This window comes from Folsomia candida, unplaced genomic scaffold (assembly GCF_002217175.1).
Source record: "Folsomia candida strain VU population unplaced genomic scaffold, ASM221717v1 Fcan01_Sc002, whole genome shotgun sequence".
In the NCBI taxonomy this organism is placed as follows: Eukaryota; Metazoa; Arthropoda; class Collembola; order Entomobryomorpha; family Isotomidae; genus Folsomia; species Folsomia candida.
The window spans coordinates 17,394,974-17,418,371 of NW_019091194.1; the positions used below are offsets into that span (position 1 = coordinate 17,394,974).

General features: G+C 39.9%; 2 protein-coding genes across 6 annotated transcripts in view; one reads left to right on the forward strand and one right to left on the reverse strand.

Annotated features, from left to right (window-relative positions):
• Nucleotides 1-49: 49 nt before the first annotated feature.
• LOC110845229 (symplekin) lies at nt 50-5,772 on the forward strand. The gene is made up of 20 exons (XM_022091607.2): nt 50-583; nt 662-858; nt 945-1,178; nt 1,251-1,406; nt 1,500-1,648; nt 1,731-1,885; nt 1,976-2,257; nt 2,339-2,500; nt 2,580-2,871; nt 2,962-3,097; nt 3,182-3,250; nt 3,319-3,511; nt 3,581-3,828; nt 3,920-4,098; nt 4,166-4,326; nt 4,401-4,533; nt 4,599-4,786; nt 4,861-5,037; nt 5,105-5,251; nt 5,338-5,772. Exons 1-20 carry the CDS (start codon nt 377-379, stop codon nt 5,401-5,403), a joined length of 3,531 nt encoding a protein of 1,176 aa, XP_021947299.1. The 5' UTR covers nt 50-376; the 3' UTR covers nt 5,404-5,772.
• LOC110845230 (apoptosis-stimulating of p53 protein 1) overlaps nt 5,511-23,398 on the reverse strand; it is an 87,782-nt gene continuing 69,894 nt past the window's right edge. For 4 of the 5 annotated variants that reach the window (XM_022091610.2, XM_035848835.1, XM_022091609.2 and 1 more), the window contains 17 exons: nt 19,177-19,426; nt 15,934-15,992; nt 15,691-15,816; nt 12,845-13,018; nt 11,329-12,084; nt 9,921-10,078; nt 9,305-9,551; nt 8,575-9,000; nt 8,316-8,478; nt 8,092-8,243; nt 7,897-8,016; nt 7,697-7,815; nt 7,506-7,615; nt 7,357-7,413; nt 7,153-7,276; nt 6,992-7,067; nt 5,511-6,905 (listed from right to left, as the gene is read on the reverse strand). In XM_022091610.2, the coding sequence (XP_021947302.1) occupies nt 6,858-6,905; nt 6,992-7,067; nt 7,153-7,276; nt 7,357-7,413; nt 7,506-7,615; nt 7,697-7,815; nt 7,897-8,016; nt 8,092-8,243; nt 8,316-8,478; nt 8,575-9,000; nt 9,305-9,551; nt 9,921-10,078; nt 11,329-12,084; nt 12,845-13,018; nt 15,691-15,816; nt 15,934-15,992; nt 19,177-19,426 (3,165 nt within the window). In that variant the 3' untranslated portion in view covers nt 5,511-6,857. Of the gene's footprint in view, nt 6,906-6,991; nt 7,068-7,152; nt 7,277-7,356; nt 7,414-7,505; nt 7,616-7,696; nt 7,816-7,896; nt 8,017-8,091; nt 8,244-8,315; nt 8,479-8,574; nt 9,001-9,304; nt 9,552-9,920; nt 10,079-11,328; nt 12,085-12,844; nt 13,019-15,690; nt 15,817-15,933; nt 15,993-19,176; nt 19,427-22,676; nt 22,812-23,398 lie in introns of those variants that run through there. The other variant, XM_035848837.1, reaches the window with a different exon arrangement.

Below are 23,398 nucleotides of genomic sequence, written 5' to 3' on the forward strand. Positions count from 1 at the left end.
GGAGCATGATGCCCCATGCATTGGAATTCACAGGGAATTGCGGATTCTGAGAAAGCGAGAGTAGCAAATCACCGTATTAAAAATATACAATATCAAATTTACAGCTCTCGTTTAAATTCTCAAAATTCGAAAGTAAATCATTTTTGTTCTGTTCTCGACCAAATACAAAGTAGAGTAGCCAGTAGTTTACTGCAGAAACATATATTCATGAACGACTGAAGAATGCTAAGTATGCCTGGATGGACTTCTGCCGATTTAGGATTCATATTTAGTGACGTTTACTGACTTCGTTTTCATTCCCTGACTTGAAGCTGAGGGGAAAATAAATCTCGTGACGATTTTGATTTGGGCGACAGCAAATAGCGTATTTCGGAACATGAGTCATCATGCGGGTCGGAGCGCGGCGTCGCAGTTCTTCATGGAAGGTGAATATGGGGAGGAGGACGAAGACTACAGCGGCGGCAGCAGCAGTGGAGGGCGACGGACCAGCAGCAGCTCAGGGTTGGGCGTCATGACATCACGACATTCGTCCTCTCGGATCGACAGTGGCTTCGACGCCACGGATTATCAGGATGAAAATGAGGTTGACTATAGTTGAAGCCATGCGTTTATATGTTACTTTCACTTAACGTTCTAAGTCATAATGCTTTAAATATTACAGGTTGCGGATTTATTGACGAAGGCGACTGTTACTTCTAGCGAAAAAACGAAACTGGAAAATCTACGACGAGTGAATGAAATCATAATTACGAAGCAGCCGGCCCTTTTGGACAATTTCCTTAACGAGATGTTAGACTTTCAGAGTGATAATAATGCCGATGTTCGGAAATACATTTTGGAGTTTATTGAAAATGCTTGGTAGTGTGCAATTGCATATTATTTTAGATAAGACTTGTGTTGAATGTTTTATATTAACCGATCAATATTTACATAAACAAACGCAGTAAAACGGACCCTGAAACAATTCCAAAGGTGATGCACAACATGATGATGATGCTTCAAGACAAATGTGTCTCTGTGCAAAAGAAAGCAATCCAAGTATCTGGGAAATTGTTCCAGTACACGTTGATGTGGCTTTCAAAGTCTAAAACTGTGACTGACGAGATGGAAGTTGCTTGGAACTCTGTGAACGAACTGAAAAAACATATTTTGAAGATGATAGACAGCGATCTTGATGGGTATATATACCAAGAATTAAGAACCAGATATATTAAGCATATTTCTAATTCCATATTGTACTAAATTTTCAGAATCCGTACACATACTGTCAAATTTATTGAAGGTGTTGTTCTTCTCCAAACTGCTACCGAGGCGGATAGCGTTAAACGAGAAGGGGTTTTTTGCTTAGACGATGTCCCCATCAACATTAAAGTAGCAAGGCCAAGAAAATTGGAGGAAGATGCGAGGTAGGTAGTAATAGTTTTATTTAAAATGAGAATTAATTAAGCTCTTAATATTATCGATCGTATATTTAGTATGTCATTAATTGTTTTTTAAAGGATATTATTTGAAGATTTGCTCAAATTCCACGGCTCTCGTCATGCTACCAGTGTAAATTTAATGACCTGCATGGGCTCTATCATAATCATTGCCAAGTTAAGACCCGTTTTTATGGGGCGTGTCGTGACAGCTATGGAAAAACTTAATGGTACAGTAACAATATTGGCTTTGTATATATACAGTATAATCATTTTGCTTTTATATTTATTGTTTATCATGCTTTCCAACAGCCATCCTTCCACCCACTCTGGAAAGGTCCCAAGTTACCTCAGTCAGGAAATACATGAAGGTTCAGTTAATAGGTTTACTAAAACATCCTAGAGCCATTGACTATTATGACAACATAACGACTCTTCTTACTGATCTGGGTGCATCGTCGAGTGAGGTACAACACCGCTCAGTTACATTTTTAATCCTAAATTTGATGCGATGTTAGCGATGTATAAATTTGAATAATTTTTGTGTGACATTGCAGCTCTACAAATCGATCCCAAATTGGGATGAAATAAAAGCCGAGCGCCGAAAAAGACACCGACTGATGAATGATATCGATGATCAAGTCAGTAGGAAAAGAGCAAAGCTGCAAGAGGAGGAGAAAGATGTACCTGACGTAATTATGGAGGACTATGACGATGACGAAGATATGGAAAAACCAGAGGAGGAACATACCACGTCAAATACTCTCAGTGAAATAGAAAAAAATGTTTTCCAAAAGTTAACTCCTCAAATGGCAGCAGAACTCGTGTTATCATCTATGGTAAAAAAATAATTTCTTTAAAATAACCAAATTCACTGCCTTCAATTGCTTACTGTTGTTTTCAATTGTTTTGAAAACTAGGATCGATTGCCAGATACAATGCCGGCACATTTTACAGCGTCCTTCACCCCAATTGCAATGGCAGGCACGGAGAGCCAGATTCGGCACGTTTCAAGGCTTTTAGCTGCACAAATTACTGCGTTTCAATTGGGGCCAGAAGCAGCCCTTCAAGCAGGTTTTACGGTATGTAACTACATATAACAACGGTATTACTTATATCATATACCTGGTCAGAGAGAATATATATGTACTATATTACTAGTTGGAAGAGTACGACGAACCAACCAAAATTCCTACTCTTGTTTCCGGTGCAGACAACAAGGAAAATAAAAAGACATTGTTTGACTCTCGTGGGATTGTTCCCATTGTTAAAAGAAAAATTACAAAAATATTGAAATTGAGTGAAATAACAAAGCCATTGACATTAGAAGAAAATCAGAAGCAAATGCTTTCCGCTGTTAAAAGAATTTTGTATTCGCCTGACAAACTTGATGAGATCAAATCTCGAATAGTTTGCTCTATTGCAGTAAATTCCACATTTGATGTTAAATTTTGTAAGTTGATCTATGCATTATTAATAATTATTAATGATTATCATTATCCAATGTTGGTCAATTTTCTGATATGAATTTTCCTGTTGCCAGTTATACTAAAATACATTCAGTCTGATATACGAAGTCATTTGAATTTGGGAATTAGTTGGATATATTCAGAGTACTGTTTGAGTCAAGAGTTCATAGCTACAAGCATTGCCAACAAGACGGAAGCTTCACTCGACAGGTAGACATTTTGTTTATCATTTTGTCATTTTCATGCACAAGTCAAAATATTTTAACGATAGCATTATAACTCGATGTGTAATAGGTATGAATGGACTTTTGTAAACATAATGAGATCCATCTTGGATACTGCAGCTGACGCTGAAAAGTCATTGTAAGAAGCTGACCATGTTTATTCAATCATTGGGAGTTTAGAGACTTAAACTGAAATGATATTATCAGGTTTGCGAGAAAACTGTATACCGAATCTCCAACCATACCAGACAAAGGATTGGACCTGCTTAAACAATTATGCGCCCAGTCGCTTCATGCTACGAATGGAATGAATCTACTCATGGAATTGGCCTTAAAACGTCCACGCAAGCTGTACTACTTGAGCACCTTATTGGAGTTTTGTGCCCATTCAGCCGATGAGGTTTGCAGAATGTATTCCCATTTCAGGTCTGGTAGGGTTGAATTTTTGTTAAATTTGCGTTTTTTATAGGTTCGTTCAGAAGCTGTTAATTGCGTTATGAATCTTTATAACACAATGGAAAGCATGCGTGGAGTGGTAGAAGATCAAGCTGTTGGAACGTATATGAACTCTTTGCGGTTTAAAAATCCTCCAGAAATTTTGTTTTCTGACGTTTCTGGAAGGTCAGACGTTTCAAAGGATTGGAGTGATGATCTTGTCAGAGCGTGCCTTACTCTCTATCTCCAGCTGTTGAGCATAAAAAATTCATTGATTCACGAGTATGTCACACATTTCTTGATTATAAATATACTCTACATGCATAAACTTACATGCAGAACTAGAGTCATAATAATAACTCTTCTATTTCAGACTTGCCAAAATTTATGTTGAAACAACGAGCGAAGTCAAACGTAGTATTCTCCGTTATATAGAGCAGCCTATACGTAAAATGGGAATGAACGCTCCAGAATTGATGAAGTTATTGGACACCTTTCCGAATGGAGCAGAAACACTAATTACAAGGATAATACATTTGTTAACAGATAAAAGTATGTTAAACTGTTAGCCAAATAACAAATTATTTTAAGAGTTTCGACTATTTCCAATTTTGCATAGCTTTGCCAAGTGCCGAGTTGGTTACAAGAGTTAGAAACTTATATGCCAAACGTGTCTCGGATGTAAGATTCCTCATCCCAGTTCTTAATGGTCTTAGTAAATCTGAAATCATTGCTGCTCTTCCGAAACTTATCAAATTGAACCCTAATGTGGTCAAAGAGGTAAACGTTACAGGCTTGGGATTATCCATCATCATGGGGCTGTAATACATAACTTTTACTTGTGTATTATCCAGGTATTTAATAGACTATTGGGGATTCACACGGATGCCAAAACGCAACACGCAAGTCCCATAACTCCCGTTGACCTTATGGTTACTTTGCACAATATAGAACCCACAAAATGTGATGTAAAGACAGTCATCAAAGGTAAATTGAACTACACTCTTGTAAAATATTGTTCGGTTGCTAAACACGTGAACTTTTAAATGTAGCTACCTCATTGTGTTTTAATGAGTCTGAAGTGTACACGGCTGAAGTCCTGGCAATCGTGATTAATCAGTTACTAGAACAATCCCCACTCCCCACCCTTCTGATGAGAACAGTCATCCAGACTCTAGCTCTTCATACTAAACTATCCGGATTTGTGATGAATACATTGAGCAGACTGGTTAATAAGCAGGTATTTCATTTACCATGCATTAAATTACTGGATTGGATTTAAAAGATGGACCTACATAATTGTACTCGTTTCAGGTTTGGACACAGCCAAAGGTCTGGGAAGGATTCGTGAAATGCTGTCAACGGACCATACCAAAAAGTATCCCCGTCCTGTTAACTCTTCCTCCGCCCCAATTACAACAAGCCTTGACTGAAGCACCAGACCTGATGAGTCCCATTGCTGCACACTTGATGTCTCTTTCAGATCAACAGGTATTTACTTGTGTACTTCTGCCAACTAAAACACACTCTTACGAACGAAATGTTTGTATTCATCCAGCGTTCCTGTTTGCCACCAATGTTGTTGAACCTTGTCCTTGGCGGTAGCATGGTAAAACCAGAATATCAAGGGTATGATGAGTATCAAGAAGTTGTTACAGTGGGATCGGTGAGCAATGGAAGGCCGATTTCAATTAAAGACGAACCTGTAAGTTGTATTTTATGTATTTCAAAAATGTACTCGTCATCTTTAATATGCAACGCCGATTTTGATGTTTGGTGTCGAATTTATAGGGGTCCCCGAGAGGAGATGGAGGACATGATCTGTCCATCGAAATCAAAGATGAGATAGCTGAATAGCCAGCAACATTTGACTAATTGCAGAATTGTTGCAAGTTATTATATAATTTTATAAATTTGAATGAAATGAATCTAAGATTATATGTAAATTAAAATCACAATCACGGTTATAAGTACTTTGTAGTTATTTATTATTACTTGCAATTTTTGACGATAAGGATATAGTTGAAATTGGATAATCTTAGTGGGTGGACATTATGTCGATAATTTTTTATAAACAGGATATCATCGTCTAAAATGCAAAAAACCCTATCAAACTGGGAGGTCACTATTCTCCCATATTTCCATATATTTATATGTATTATTCAGTTGATATCCTTCCATATGTGTGTAAAATATTATGGAATTATATAATGCAACAAAGAAAAGTGGCACAAGTAAATTTTTCATTTTAGACGACGATATAATAAGTAAGATTTTTTGATATTCATACTTTCACAGTCGTTATGATGAATGATTATATGTAGAATCCGTACTATTGTTAACTAAATAGTGTGTCTGTTGTAGGTGTAAAATTTACACCTACATTCGTGATTATTTTGCATTTCTATATCGAAGAAATTTTATGGATTCTTCTCAACTAATATCACAACATTATAATAATATTGAAAAATAATAACGTCAACTAATTTACTTGTGTAACTGCAGACAATTTGCAAGTAAGTACCACGGGTTCTCATGACTGGGCACGGTTCATCAAATTTCAATCATAAAATGATGCATTTTTACTACCGAGTACAAGTATTGGTAGCAGTCGATGGATAACATAAAACGGTGTATGTATTTCTAATGTAGTAAACTTATGTATAACAATAATAATTGTAAGTTGCTCAGTAAATGAAATAAACTAGTTGAGTTACATCCTACAATAAAGATGATGATTATTATTATGACGACGCGACGGATGAATGGATAATACATACATATGTTCTCTGCCAAATTATCTACGTACGTATTACAGCTATATTACTCTTAAATATATATCATTACCACATCGATGATTAGTACCTTTTGTGTAAGGCTGATGATGATGGATTAAAAATAAGTGTTTTTTTAAGAAGCGACGCCGACTCAAAATCCGATACGAGGTTTGTGATTGATTGATTGATTCTTCGATAGGCACTGAATGTGAGTCTTCTTTTTTAGGGAGGGTGAAATCGACATGTTTTATTTATTAATCCTACGGCATCATTGCCTTTTTATGTACCGTATAGGGTTGGGTGGTGTGTTGAATTATTTTGAAACTAAATATGTTCTCCTACCAAGTACTTGCATTGTCAAGGAGCATATTATATTTTATGTTACATGTTTTGTCCAGTATTCTGGTCTGACTTAATTAAATATATAGGGAATCTGTGTGAACAAAAATATATGGTTCTCTGTTGCATCAATCATCATACTAATTGGAAATATATGGGTATGTGTATAAATAATTAATGGCACTTTGTGGAAATTTAACAGCTATCTCCATTCAGTTTATGAGGCACGACTCGAGGGTAGAGCTGCAAAAGCAGATTTTTTGTAAACCATTAATTAATTTCACGTCTAAACATTTATTAGAAAATATCCATGCACTGATTTGACTTACTCCAAGCAAATTTCGTGGGATGTACCCATGCTTATCCGACACTGAGGCCCACCACCACTCCCTCTCGTACTCATCCCTACGACAAACGAGGTATTATATTTTCATTTATGAATTCCTCTTCCACAAACTTGATGTCAATTAAAAGTATCCCATGCACTCACCCCTTCCGAAGAATGACCAGTCTTTCTCCATCACGGAAAGTCAGCTCGTCTTGGTTTTGAGCGTCATAATCAAAAACAGTGTAGACAACTCCGTTATTCATAATCCCAAGTTTTTCTTGGATACCTGCGCATGTAAAAGTTTAGTCGAAGCTCTGATGCATAGGACATTTTTCAACAATGAGACGACTGTTTTATCTCGCTTACTATAAAGATATTCGGAACATGGGCCAAATCCATCTTCGTCTTCTTCGCATTTTTCAGCTAAAACGAAGCAATGTATCAATGAATGGGTAAAACGGATAGAATGATGGAAGGCGATAACTGCAACAGATAATAACACACACAATACTTACCGGCCGTTTCCTGATCGCTTAGCGTGGTGGCAAAAATGCATGCTCCGTGTTCCACCAGGAATTTCACCATTCCCACATTATTACAAGATGCTGCACAATGGAGTGGAGTCCTGAGGATTTTATATCCAGAAAATATAATTGAGTATTGCAAAAATAAAATTGTTAGTCATTTCATCAATTTGACTAATTACCATCCATCGCTATCCTGGGCATTCACGTCGCAGCCAAACTCGACTAAAAATCTGACCACGTCTGCATGTCCAGCACAAATAGCGTTGTGCAAGGCCGTAATCCCTTCATCATTTGCGGCCTGTGCATTTATAATGCAATATTACCACCAATATTTAATGGGTTATTTGGTGATCTAATTATGAATTATGACATGACTTACATAGACGTTGCCAACCTCGCTTGCCGTTTTCATCACTAGATCCAACTCCCCCTCCAACGAGGCATCAAGCAGTAGGGCCAAGGGGTCAAAACTGACTCTTCGACCCAGGGGAATGTGATCCTGAATAATTTCAAAAAAAGTTTTTATTAGTTCAAGCCATTTATAGCCGAAACATTGACCAATTTAGCTACTCACCCTTTTAGCAGATTTGAAATTGCTCTTCTTCACTCGCCGCAGAACTCCATGGACATTTACGTTATTCGATCCCTCCGAACTAGTTTCCTCCCGTTCTGGACTCTGCTCACTCCCATCTCCAGCACCACCGTAGTCATCTTTCATCCCAGGTTCTGAAAATAAGTACACGTTATCAGTCAGTAAGGGAAATATTACCGTTATGCTTATTAGAGTTTATTAAGTACCGAATTTATCAAGCTGGGAATGGTCATTTGTCGTCATCGTCATCATGATCTCTTTTTCGGTTTCTTGACACTTTGAACCGACGAAATTGTTCATCATGCTGATTTGATTCTGATTCTCCTGATCGGGAGCGTTTGACGAATTGACATTGGTTTCGTCGTGTGCCTTAATTAAGCAAAATCCAGAATTTAAACTCAAAATTTAAGCCAGGATAAAAAAATAACTAAACAAAATTTATTATACGAGTTGTAAATTGCTAACCGTAGGAGCATAATTTTGAAAGTTTAGCTTAAGAGACTCTTCGTTGTTGTTTGTCATTTTTGACGACGAGGTAATGCTGTTAACTTGTGGTGGATTAGGGAATAGGTCAGGAAGGGTATACTCTTCAGCTAAAAGTTGAGATGGGTTATTATTGTGAGACAAGGAATTGGCATCCGTGGAGTCCCCGTTATCTCCGTTACTTTGATTAAGACGTTGTTGTTGAGGTTCATTAAGGAAAACGATTGGGGGTTGATTGCGAAATGGGCCTTTTCCAGGACAGATTGTTGTAGTAGAGCTCGTGGTTGTGGTGTTTGCGGATGCCTGGGATGACGGATGTTCTGGAACGAGGTCGAATGGAGGAGGATCACTTTCTGGGAAAAGAAAGGCTGGTGGCATCTCAATTCTTCGGTTGATGGACATCCGAACCTGTGAGAAACCAGAAAATAATATCCTCAAATAGCTCGAATACATATTTACGGTGTCCTGGGCCTCGTCCATTAATATCAAAAAATAAAAAAATAAATCGTAAAAATAAACAATCACCAGTTCAAAGCTCACGTATACAAGAAAATAATATTTAAGGAAATACTTAATACGCTGGTTCTAATTAACGTCTCATCATTCATACTGACTGACTGACAGACATAGATAAATATAAAAGATAAATATAAAAAGAGGACAGCGTGGTTGGAGAAGGTACTGATAAGTCTGCAATATTTTTCTCTCTTACGGTGGTATTAGAGGAGGCAGCATTATTGGGGAATTCCTTGTCCGTCGTCGTGGATGAAGAGGACGACGTGGACGACGACGACGATGATGATGATGATGATGAAGACGGAGAAACAACATTGGAACTTGATCCGGTGGAAGCTATCGCGTTCGGCTGCTGCTGGGAGTTCTTAGGAAATAATGGCTTGGATTTGATAGGTAATTCAGTTCTGTCAGGCATCATTATTTCATCCGAAGAAGACGGGAGCCTGGAAAGGAAAACACAAAGTGCATGAGCTCGCAGTTCATGGAAAAGACATGCTTTCATTACAAATGTTTATAACTGGAGTGGATGCTGAGAGAAAGAAACTAAAACCCAGACTGCAAATGTTTTCATTTCCTTCACTAATGCTCCCATAACACGAAACGCTGTTGCACATTACGACGAGGAACGCGAGCACGGCGTGTATTTGTTGACGAAAAAACGGTACCATTAATTTCCCAGTCTCGTCTTAATACGAGACAATTATTTTAACGAAGTACGAAATTTCTCCAGTGTTTTTCATTATTGCGATGAAATCAGAAAAATGTGAGAAAGTGATTGTGACACTTTTTCCACGCGTCATTTCGGTTGTTACCTTGATCCAACTCCGCAATTAAACTCGGCTGCCTGTTGTCGAGGTGGTGGGGCTGGCTTTGCTGGTTTCGGGGGCAAAGCTGGCTTGTGATGTCCGTCCAGAGCAAGCTCACCAAAGTCATCATATCCGAGAACGGCGGTATTGGTCCCAGCAGAAGTCTAGGATGCAAATCATCAAATATTATTAGATTTTATGGGATATTATATTATTGCCAGTCTAAATTGGTGAAGTTTAGCTTTAGGCAGCAATATTGGCAATTCGTAAAATTCATAGGAGATGACCGCCTTGCATTTAGGACTAATACAGAGAAGTAGAGTGTATGTTCTAACTGGTGGCCAGTCGGTGGGAGTATTTTATGAGTTTTGGATGAGCGAGGAAAGAATGAAATGGTCAACTTCCTTCTTCTGGACAGTCAATCTCAAATCTGGTATGACATATCAGTTATTGATCTCAAGCCTCAAGAAGTCGAGTGAAGTGAAAGAGATTACTTCTTGGGGGCATTGCCAAATAATAAAAAAGTGTCCATTTTCACTTCTTTTCATCTCCTCTCCTCCTCCACCCACGAGGAATAAGACCTTAGAGCTATCAGACAGAAGTGCTGCTTCATTGGCTGGTGTGTTACTGGAGATTTGAGACAGTTAAGAGGATATTATTTGAGGACATGGATGAAACTCAGGTTTGACCCTGCCAATAATTCTGGTAATCAGTCAACTCTCTGTCCTACCGACATGATCCGGGTGTAGGCCAGAAAGACATGTCGCCAAAAATGAAGGTAATCTCCAAATTATTAAAGACATGTTTGCAACGGAAGCGAATCTAAAGGGAAGAAAAATTGACCTATTTGGAGAAAGTGGAGGAGGAGAAAGTCCGAATTTTCGAATCCCATTGCGAGGAAACTGGCTCAACAAAATAAATCTTGGCTGAGAGGGAAAGGGTAAACAATCTCCGAGTCATTTATTGTTTCCACACTCTCATCAATCTTTCAAACCTTCAGCTTTCAAATCTACGGAAATGCTCTCGCTTGCTCCCCTTCCTCCACACACACACACACCTCAACAAAACCATGTCGGAATTTTTCCAGAAAAACACTGTAAATCTCAAACAACGGGAAAATGCGTGAAAACTTTTTCATTTATTATCGCCTCCAGAAATACGAAACATGGAATCATGCAATGGACCATTATTACTGCTCGGCTCTCTTATTGCTGTGTGTGGTTGTACACAAATGTATGTATGTACATACACATGTAGCCAAAGGTATTACGAGAACATAAAATTTTATTTGCCTCCCTATCTTTATACCATTCTTGGTCTTGTTTCATTTCTTAATGGAGCTTAGTCAGCAATGAAAAAAAAGTCGAGATGAATGAATATGAAATAAAGAGACGATGTGTGTACAAATATTTACCTGTCCCCCGTTGAATCCATTTTGCTGAACATTTCCCCCAAAAGTGGAGGAAGCTGCAGAACCTGAATTCGAGGTTGACGACGACCCACTTGGGCTGGAAGCTGGAGCTCCCGTGGGGAGAAAGTTGCTGGGTCGCACGATAGGAAAAAGGACACCACCACCACCATTCTCAACCGGCCCCTTCATCCCCACTTGTCCATTCGTAGCGTTGTTGCTGTTAGTCCCTTGTTGTTGCACGGATTGTTGTGGTCCGTTTGTGGATGTGGCAACGTTGGAAGTTGTGTTTGAAGCAGTGGAACTTATTTTCATGACATTGTGATTGCTTATTTGCTGCTGACTTAGGAAGCTCTGCAGTTGGGTGAGGTGTAGATTGTTCTTATTGTTATATGACTGGATTCGCTCATTATTGGACGGACCGTTGTTGGCGTTGTTGGGGGCAGAGGGGTCATCCTTCGCGCTATTGCTCTCGTGGTTGACCTGATTGTAGTGCTGATTATTTGGTTGCAGTTGTTGTTGCTGCTGCTGCTGCCGATATTGCTGGACATGGAACTGGAGCTGGGCCGTGGCGGCGGATTGACTTTGGTGTTGGGAGGAGGAGGTTTGGTCTTGTTGGATGATTTGCATTTGTTGCATACTATTTTCAAACTGGTCTTGCTCGTGCTTGGTGGCGAAGGGTGTGAAGAGCTTGGCGTTGTAAGGCAACGTTTGGTACTTGGGGTCATTCTTGGTCAGCGAGACGAAGTCTTCTTCGTTGTCCTGCATCATTTATAACAAAAAATACGTCACTATACTTTTCTCATTAATCTTTCAACGCCTTTCTCCCCATTTCTTCATGCAACACATGGACGAGGAGCCTAATATGTATGTGCAACTGCAGGTTGAGATGTGTAGCAGCTACACTTGCATGGTTTGCCTGTGCAGACCTGTTCCTGACCAATTTCTCAAGTGGCAAGATTGGTGCCATTGTAGAAGTCAGGCTCATGCTTGCCAGGTGCATTTTTTTGTGTTACGCAACATATCGAAAGGAGGCGTGTAGAAAATCGGATGGTGAAAAAGGAGACCGTGTAAAGTAAAGCTGAATGGACAGAGTTATTTTCTAGGTTTCTCTTTCCATTTGTCATTTGCTCAAGTAGAAAGGATACTCGAGTCGAGTTGCATGCAAATTGTCATTATTACATAACGTGGGTCTATTGTTTTCAAAATATGCCTGAGAAAACACAACCAATTTACATCACTAGGACCGAACCTCTTTTCCACATACGCTGTTGTGTGGGCTCAATTGTAAATGAGATGAACTTGATAGTTTATTGGTATCTACGGGCGTATAATGGTCAGACCTAAAGTATTAATCGGAGCGACTCGGTGATGTGATTCGATGCTAAACTAAATACCGATTGTAGCTGCACTGTTTTAAAATTTGTATGCATATCATTTCAACACATTAAGTGAAGTCTCGAAATTATCGGCGACAGTCTGCCAAAGGGGTCATTGGAAGTTTAGAGTAAACTGCGAATACCTGGTGTTTCAGCGATGCGGCGAGTTGGCTGTTAAGAATTCGCTTACGGTGAAGTCTTTCTTGCAACTCAGCTATCCGACGGTCAACCCTCATCGCCTCGTCCTGCTTTTGAGACAGCGTCTGCTTCTGGTTATGCACTCGGTTGGACTGCGACTCCCTCAATTTGTGTCGATACTGAAAAAAATACACAAAACATTTCGTGCTTTAGAATTCCATGTTTTATAAACATTTCGCAAATTCATACAAACATCGCAAAAAAACAAAACATTTAATCAATTAGTTTTTTCATAATTTTTTTCATCAGATTACAGAGTGAGCTCCAATTAGGACGACATAATTTTGTTTGATAAACAAGATGCGACGTAACAAAATCCTAGCTCGTTCGTCCTCATCGCACAATTCATGCGAAGGTTGATGTAACTTTTACATAAAACTCGGAATTGTGTAATGGGTGATAATACGCGATGCGGATAGTGCGATACAAATATGCGAGGAGACGTAATTGGATAAACTCTGAAATTCGTCTCTATTCTCCATAACCAAGTCGTTAAGGCTGCATTAGCCATAATTAGAGACACTTCCTACTTTTAACGAGTTTTTCTTCCGTGAGCACAGCAGATTATGTGTACATGCGTGGACTCACATTTTCGTTAGCTGTATCCACGCAAAGTTTGAAAAATGTACGGATATTATCAAGTCCGTCCGAGCTTTAGGGAAATTAATAAAATAAAGATAATCCAAATTGCTCAGTGTTTCGTGCATTTAATTATCGCACTCTGATGTCGCAGCCAAGAACTAGGTGCTAAAAAAAGTGATAACGACGAGGCTGAAAATAGCTTCAGTTAAGGATCATAAGTTCAAGTTGATCAAAGGCCTAAGCCAAATGTACAGAACAACTATTTACATGAGATGAGTGTATGAGCAGCAGTCCATTAAAATGACGATTAAAAAAATCCTCACCTTTAATAAAGTTATCGACGACATATTGTCTCATGCGCTCGAAACCCACCTAATCGCAAGTATCAGTACTTGTCATTTCGATGAACTAATCTTTCTTAACTTTCAGGGATGTACTCTGATGGGAAGGCACTTATTTTTATGTAATACCGCTATTTGAATAATATTTTGGGGAAATTAATTAATCGATATTTTTCAACCTGAACAATGTCACAATTCATTTATTTACGACCACGACACTTTTACAGTAAAAAAATGTGCACACAACACTCGTATGTAACACGTACATATGCACTTATGCGCATCGTAAATGAATCCGGGATAAATCTGGACTGAACAATGCAACCAATTTTTTAAAAAAAGCCTGAAAATAAGAACAAGAAATACTGGCCAACGGATGAAACCTTCTTCCATCTGCTCTAACTAATAAATCAGCCAGATTTTGAAAATGACCACTGCACAGAATTTTTCCTCTTGTGCATAGTTGGAGTACGTACGAGTTAGAGCGTGTATGATTTATAATAAACAAAAGGAAGTCTCATCATTCATATAATTTTCAATTTCGCCACGCTGTTAACTCTCTGGGGTGTGTGTTTGTATTGGAACGATAGAGTTGGCAGGCATAAAAACGAATATAAATACACCTCTCGCAGTCCTCCTCCTATTCAACAAGCAGCTTGGTCGGTCGTGGGGTAGTCGTGGTACGCAGCGGATGGTGATGTTTGATTACAATGCACTTTCCTCAGAGATGCTCTGCTTTTCTCACTTGAAAGGGATTGTGTGTCATCAAAAAGGGGAGAATAATATTTGGCCCATATTTCATCCTTGCCGAGTCAAACTATGCACTGCTGCCAACGCCATGAGCTCATTCTCCTCTTCTTGGCTAGGAAATGTCGACTACAAGATTTTCACAGCACGACGAAATGCTGAATTAGTAGTAAATCAACTTGAGCAAATCCCAATTTTTGAAATTCCTTGAGTGGTCTCTTCTAAATGGCACGAATGAGGTGGGACATTTCCAGTGAAACGGTTAAATATCGCCGTGGTATGGCTTCGAGCTGGAAATTCTTGGAGGGAAATTGATACTGAAGTACGTCCAACTGCACCAAATAAAGTTGGAAAGCGAGATGCTAAGCTCGACTGCCCAAGTAGTCATTTAGCACACGCATTGCCCACACACACGTGACCTTTGGTTGGCCAACTGCCCATCACATTATACGTATTTATTATGTGCTTATTCGTTTATATTATTAATCCACAACAGAATTCTTGCCAAAACGGAATGAATTTAGCCCTGTGGTAAAATCACAACAAGTCGGCATCAATATGTGGACATGGCAAGTAAACTGACTTTAATTGGATGTGTACATACGCACATATTATACACAAACGTACGTATATATGTACATACATCGCACAAGCACGTCTATGCAAGTGTGCGGTAAAGAGTCAGTGGAGCACTTCATCTAATAATAACAACAATGGTAAGTGGTAATCTTGTTCTCATATTTAAACCATTTCTGATAAAGTGCACTTTTGCAGCCAGATTAAGATAAGAACTACTTGGGCAACTAAGGTGGTCCTCCTGCTTAAAAATCTAGATACGCGTCCTACTGATGCATGTCCATGTGCAGCTTACACATATGCACTCCTTGCTTTTACATGTAAGCAAGGAGTTCATATACCACTTAACGTGCAAAACGATTATTATAGGGTCCGATTTTCATCCACCGTAAGAAGACCAGTCCTGTTGATTCACTTACAAATTGACTCCCATCGTCAGATCCATTAGGATAAATCACAATTAAAATGAATGTTACGATGCGAATTCGCTCAACTACATTTTCATTCTACGTTCAAATTGACTTGTTGCGAGGAACATGGCTCACCAAAAGCTCTCGTTTCAACTTTTCCAGCTCCAGGGCCGCAGCAGTTTGTCCATTTTGAGGCTGCTCCTTCTTGTTGCGTCTCAAGTCCTCCAGTTGTCTCGTGAGCTCATCAACTTTCGCCACGTACTATATTTCAGTCAATTCATGAGATTACAAAAAAGATGGATAATGAAAGCATGGTATCTGTTACATATGTATAAACCACGTATGTATTTATGTTTACAGGTTTGAAATGCAACCTACCAGCGACAGTTCCTTCTCCTTCTCGTTGAATACGGCACGCAGTGACTCCAAATCAGCGCCTGTTGGATCAAGGAAACAAGAGATTTGGTTAACCACAACTTTTAAGTACATATAATTCTTCCTGTCCTTCGCCACGTCAAAGTCGGCATTAAGATACATTTGCATAGGCCATGAAAATTATTCCAAGTAGACTTAAAAACTATGCAAAAAGACATTTTGAAGCTTTCCGATGTGATTGTAATGATGCTGATTGATTATGTATCGACATGGCTACTGACATGGAAAGTAAGCGAGTGACATGGTTTTGTCCGACCAGGTCATTCGAGACTTTCTCCACATTTCGCTGGCAGTAGGAAGTAAGTTGGGTAGAGAGAAACTTGTAAATAAACTGAGGAGGAAAGTTAGTTAGTTGGCGAAGTGGTCTTTTCTCCTCTGTTCTTGCCTAACAAGTCATACAAAATTCATCGTCAAATTGCAATTGATACAGAAGAGGAGAGATTTAACAAGCCTTTTCTCTCGCTCACTCAGTTCCTTCCAACAGAATAATTAAATTGAGTTAAGCTTTTACAGAAGAAGCTTTTGTCTCATCATTCCTGAACTTTCTTTGATGTTGGGCTGCCTAAATGGAGGAAGTGACGGGGAAACTGAGTGCGGAAAGTGGTAGAGATGACTGATTGTGAGAAAAATACGAGTTTTCCAAGGCCTACTAACCAACATAGTTTTTCACCATTATTTATATTATCCACGTGTTCTAAATACTCCGTCTGTGGTGAATTGCATACGTGCATAAGCGCCCGTTCAATTCGATTCGTGGTCAAACTCTCAAATTTGTCCGCACGCGTTAACGTATGAAATTATTATCAAGTCAAATTACGTGGATGAACTAAAACCTAGAGAGTTTTGGCTTCGAACGTGCGGTACATGTCTGGTTACGAATTTCCAGCGTGGTTGAGTTTTTGAGGTTTGGTAATAATTTATTCATCTCTGAAATCCAAACTATCCGCGTTCGAGAGCATTCATTAAAACTTTTCCTGATCTTAACAAGTTTACTTTTGATGCCTACATTACTATGCACGCACCTATGAAATTTCGCCACTTTGCCACCAGGCACACACCACTTAAGCATTACAACGTGGGATCAGTTAAGTGTTATCTTATTAAAGTTATAGCTCTCAGAAGATGACGAAACGTGGAGATAAGAAGCAGGCTTTAATCGGCCAAGTGTTCCGACTGCGACAATAATAACAATAAACATTAGAAAATTTCAATTACTTTCTATCATTCTATGAGGAATCATTCTATGAGATTGTAATGACAGCAATAGCGCTATCTTCCTCCCACAACGCACGAATGTCATCCGCTACATGGTAAACTTGAGGGGTTAGTAATATTTACATGAAAACAAGAAACCTAAGCTCTACACAGTGAACAGAGTACACTAATGTGGGCTACATGTCAGTAAGTGATATTTAATACGTATGCCAAAGCTCTTGTGCCTCTCATAGGATCGAAAAAAAACTTAAAAAAATCAATGCAGCAATCCCACCCATCACGATCTACAAATATTTGTCGGTGGTTTGCGTAATGATGGTCGTTTTTTAACCATCTCATTGTTAGTAATACATAAGCAACGGTTTTGCAGCATCATGCATGAAGAGAGGCAAGGCATCCGATCTCTCTTTGATTCCCGGAAGGCACTTTGCCACCCTTAAGTGACGGATAATAGGATTCTAATGAGTTTTTAATGTCTGCAACTACTCCCTCGTTTTGGGGGCCGCGGAGGATTTGGGCTTTCTTGGAGAATAATGTGCAAGCAAGTAAGTACAGCATTTTAAATTGCCTTTCGATGCCAATGGTAAATTAGTAGACTGGTCGATTCCCTTGTTCGCTCAACTCCTCAGCCCAATTGTAAAACACGAATTAAAATATCTCCCCGTACGATATTTGGTAATAATGGGGCTGGAAGCACTAGTTGAGTCAGGCAGTGTTCAAAAGAACCGTATTTGTTTGAAGTTCTCAAGGTTTTTATCCTGATTGGTGCTGTGAGTGCGTCGATATCCACGAAGAACGGGAGGGAGGAGTGCATGCGGAACCAGCCACGAAATCAGCCTTTGGTCTGGCGTTTGGTTGTTTCACTCGACCAGAGGAAATCGAGTTTGATTGAGTGCATCTCCGTGTTGTTCTAGTCTCACGGAATTATTGATGTCACTCACTCCTCCTCTCATTCGGCCTTTCACTTTTAATTCGCATTTCTTTCTCAAGAAAGTAATTAGAGGGGGCCGTGGACCGTGACGATGGGAGTGACGACTCCAAGGACTCCTGGCGACTCGTGAGTGAGTGTGCAAAACAAAAATTGACGGGAGCAATTTGATGCTTCGTTTCCCTTCCCGAGAGTTTGCCTGGCTGCTGCTGGTGAAAGTGAAACTACAAGTTCCAAGTTTTTATAAACAGGAAAGTCTCCTTCACAACTCGCCTTCCCATCCTCCCCAGTTCTGGGAACTTTCTCTCAAAAAATTCAAAACCTTGTCACACAAAAATTTACTTTGCTATGCTAAGATATTTGACGAAGTGGAATTTCTATATACTTTCAAACGCCTCGGGATTTCTACTGACGAGTAGAGAAAAGTGCTAGTTGAGCATATCCGATCTTGACATGAAGGAAATTCACAGGCCAACAGTACTCGACCGTGGCAGCCTCCTCGTTATTCGGCTGAGTTGCAGGAGAAAGAAAGTAATTTGGAGAAATAATTAGCCATTAGGTCGTCGTCGAGTGTGCCACAGGCTGGAAAATTTATTTACTTTCCATCCAAGATGTATGTATTGGCAGACAAATAGCGGACGGAAGACGCTGCTGTCGCCACTCCTTCTTAGTGGAAATTTAATATTGAATGTAGACTCATTGTCTCCGCAATATTGAAACTCTGTTGACAGTGACTCTAACAATTGGCTCTGGCGTACGTGGTGTAGTTCTCGTTCCAGACCATTGCGCATTTGCGGCTAATAATAACTCAACCCTGTCAACAGAGTTGTTTTACATTGGGCCGTTGAATCTAATTGGTGCGAGAACAAGTTTACTTTTTAGAAATCCCTCGGGATCCCATGAAAGATTGCTGGGCTAAAAAAGTGATCAACACACGACAGCTATACTAGCGACTCATTAATGAAATGTCTATGGTGCTGCTATACGTAGGTCAGAAAGTTGATTATTTTTGAGAGAGACGAGTGTAAAATAATATTCCTTACTGAAAACAGAGTTCCCATTTCGATTTCCTTGAACTTTTCCTCGTAGAGCTCGAAGTTTCCGAAGTCGTTCCTCTTGAGAGGCAACTTTCTCCCTCAGTCGCTGAAGCCTCTCCACTTCGCCACTGGATTTCAGGAAACGCAAACGTTGCGCTTTGGCCGCGAGGAGGTGTTCCTGTGTTTCGAGCTGTCTAGATTGACGGGCCGCCATCGCCTCCAGTTCGGATATGCTCAGCCCGCAAGTCTCCGATAACTGCAAAAAAGACAACAATAAAAATTACAAGATGACATTTCAACTTTCTCCAATGGACAGTTTTTTGAAGAGTTTCATTGTTCATCAATTATGAAGTATAATGCTCAATCCATCCCATTGGTTGTACAACTCTGACAATTGAAGGTTTTCAGGAATTTTGAAGTTTTCAGGAATAAGAGGATTTGCATTAGTTCAGAATTACGGCTCATTTTCATTCCAGCTAGTGCACGGCTATGCAAAAATTAAGCGTTATTTAAAGGAAAAGAGACAGCGTGACACACGGATGTGCTTTATGACCCTGCCGTTCGACGTGAACGACATATTGAGCTGCGAGGATTTACTTAAGCTAGAACTAATCATGCAAACTCCTAACGGACTTAAAAACTGATGCTGTGCAATCCCCGGTTGTGCATTCAAATGAGATCGGCTTGACTTGCTCAATTTCTCGGTGACTTGATGAGTCTCGTTGAAAAGATTGCATTCTGATTCAGAAGCAGATGCCAAAAAAAAAACTTTGGCAAAAATGGAACGAAACTCTGATGCAAATTGGACATCAATGTCTTCTTGTCCCGAGGATTGTCAAGAATTTTGATAAAACTCATTATTTTGTACGTGCCCAGGACAAATGCAAATAGTAAAAATAGACGTCAGAAGAAAGTCGGTTGGTAGCAGGTTTAATTAGTATGTGTGACACGGCGTGATGATGTGCGTGTGCAGATGAATGATGAGTTTCCCTTCCCACGTGCTATATGCATTACATATCTGGCAATTTGTGCCTACCTGATGTTGGCAATAAAAATCATGCGCTGCATTATTAGTGGACATGGAGAGTCTTTTGCATATTTATGCATACATATAGCACCATGAATGAATGGACTGATGAGCCGAAATTACTAAATGAAGCCTGTAGGACAGGGTAGATACATGAGCAACATAACAATGCCGCTATAATGAACTGATGAACGTGTTAACGTGGTAAATGTCTAGTATTCAAGATAATAAGTAAAAAATATGCTGTCCGACAACCGAATGACGCGTCGCCACCTGTCACCGTTGAAAGAACAGAGATACGTTTTTGTCATACGCTGGGAGCGAGTGGTTGAGCGTAAAAATGTATTAAAATACAAAAACCAGTCGGTGATAAATTATTTCAACTAGCTCAATTTGGAAAATGGGCGAAACGTCACCAGGCTCGGCAGACAAATGGAAAAAGTTTGCATGTTTTTTCCTGCCTTTCTTCTCTCGTCCTTTTGCCTGAATTATTTTCCCTGATGGCAGACCTTCACTTTTGTCAAAGTAATATTCCAAGAGTGTCCATCTGCAACAAATGACACAGCAGCCGTGACAGGACATTCATATACATGTCAGGGTTCTGTCGACCCACACTCCACATATTTGCTACCTATGCATATCCCGAGTCGTAGCCACGACGCAGATCTTCATTTGAAGAAAGATACACTGGGAAACCTGGCCGCTGGTCGTTATGTACGATCATCATCACACTTTCACTCCCAGAATTAGTTTAACCATGCACAAAGTAAGTAAGTTTCCGTAACTATCGCTGTTAGTAAGTTCTCGGAGAAAAAGTTTGCATGCATCAGGCGAACCAGAACGACATACGGTCTTGTTACGGCTTGGGAAGAAAAATGCAAGGGTGCGAAAGTTCAAAGTGAAAGTTGTGAGAAAACATAAAAACAGATTGATGATGAGCTGACTGCGCGTATAAATATGTACGAAAGGTGAGCAGGCGTTTTTACAATTCCTCCCTTAATTGGTGACATATCACCTTTTGGGTTATCTACACGTCAGGAGAAGGCAGATCAAAATATTTGGAATAATTGGGCTAACTTTTGCTAATAGTATGTCAAGAGTTGTCGTGGAAGGAGTGGTCTTGTGGGACGGAGAGTGAGTGTCACGCCAAGGAAGAAAGTGGAGGCTCGTGGTATGGTAATACTTCGTGACATTGATATCTCTGTGGTAGGACATGAGCGGCGGCGGCGGTGGAGTGGCAGCCATGCGATGATTCCCTCCAGGATAGGAACGGGTGATACAAATGAGCTAAATCAGTGGGTTGGCAGACCAGATGCAATTTTTCATTCAAATTTGAAATGAAACGCTGCATAGGAAAAGTGTCTCCATTGAAATCTTCAATCTGTCCAAATCCTGCTCCAACCACGCTGCCAGCTGCATTTTTTAAGCTAACGAGAGATTGGACAGAAATGGATGTCTCGCCTAAAAACTTTTAATCCAATTGGCGACAGAGATGAACTGCTCGCAATTTCAGAGGAGGAAAACCTTGCGTCGAGATTTTTCAGCGGGTTGTAAATGTAAGTGAGTGAATGATCAATGATACAACTGATTTCTACCAGCGCCTCGGCGACGAAGGTGAACCAAATGGAGTAAAATATCTCGCACGCAGTAGTGCTTTCACCCGATCCACCTCCATCCACATTTCTCCATCCATCAGGAAAGCGATCGAGAGATGAATGTCATCATTCATGAAATTATTTGGGTGAAAGTTGGCTGTTTACGCGGCAGAATGTAAAAACTTTCACAATGCGTTTATCCAACGGAGGGACGTGTGAGAGTGACTGACGAGCGGCGGGTTTGGCGAGTGATCCTTAAGATCGCGTGATTTACAGCTCCCCAGGGCTCGCTCCTATTTACTCGCACTTTTCCTCATTTACTCCCCAAGTCTGCCACACTTTCCCTCCATGCTCCCTCCCTGCTTCTGCTCAGGCACATTTCTGCACAGGCCACACCACTCGCAAGGGAGCACATTAATGATAGTTAAATAAATGGGCTACACTATTCCACCATTTACAATGCAACGTAACGTACTACACGAGACTGTCGCGAAATAAGAATCTTTTGCGTGGAAATATTTAGAAAAAATAAACCACAAATGGGACTTGACTCGAGGAAACGGATTACCGAGTTGTACGTCTATCTTGTCTTGTTGCCCGTTCATCTTTATCACGACAGAAATAAAAACTCATAACCATTTCAGGCCACTCTTCTCGTAAAGAATTTGGTGGAAGGAGCCCAGTAATAATCAAAATTGGGAATTTTATTCGTTTTCCGAACCTACTAAATGGGACGTAGGATGAGTTTTGTAAATTGGAAATTATACGAGATGATGCTCTCTGGTTAATGAAATAATAAAGCCAAGTTTTATCCTGGGAAATTGAATGAAATGGCACCTCCGTCAGCAGATGCACAAGAAAAAACTCATTTGGGTAATTGATACCGTATTTGCATGTGAAGTGAAACAATCTCCTTGGCTCTGAATGAGGGGGGAGCAGTACACTTTCTCCCTCCTCGCACTCTGTCCTCTCCTCCGCACTTTCTCCAGGCGACGTTTCCGCATCGCCCTCTCCGCGTGCGTCTGATCAAGCGTGATGTTTTATTTATAAACTTGCTCCACTACAAATATGGCACTAAAGACACGCTCTCCTTTTTCTAATGGAGCTGAATAAGCATATTCTGCTCTGCTCACTCACTCTCAAGATCACTTCTCAATTGTGCAAAAATGGGTGGCCTCGGGAGACCAAGTATTTTAAAAAACAAATGTTCTTTCTCAAGCACGTCGTAGAATATGTTCCAAACCAAATTGGTAGGCCAACAAGTTTATTAATGGTCTGGGCCGACTTAACTGCTTAAGTGCGTATTTATTAATGAAAATATGGGCAAGCCGCATAGTCTGATGTGCGGAGTGAATAATTGACCGGTTGAATGAATGAATACTGAGTTACCGACAATTTTAGTCTCAGAACAAGATAAAATTCTGGCAATATTCACTCAAGGAATTTGATTCATGTTGTCCTACATGCGATATCGACATGGAAGATGATCGTATATACGTAGACTTCTGACCACTTGATTGACGCTCACTCCAATTGATTGAATAAATATATGGAATCGACCATTGGGAATGATAACTCGCCAACGTGCCAAATTCCAAATGCATAG

Excerpts from the sequence above, each read along its gene's own strand:
- LOC110845229 (XM_022091607.2), top strand. The coding sequence starts at position 377 with ATGAGTCATCATGCGGGTCGGAGCGCGGCGTCGCAGTTCTTCATGGAA. Across the intron at positions 3,829-3,919 it reads AAAAATTCATTGATTCACGA|ACTTGCCAAAATTTATGTTG; the intron begins GTATGTCACACA and ends CTTCTATTTCAG. Across the intron at positions 4,787-4,860 it reads GCAGACTGGTTAATAAGCAG|GTTTGGACACAGCCAAAGGT; the intron begins GTATTTCATTTA and ends TACTCGTTTCAG.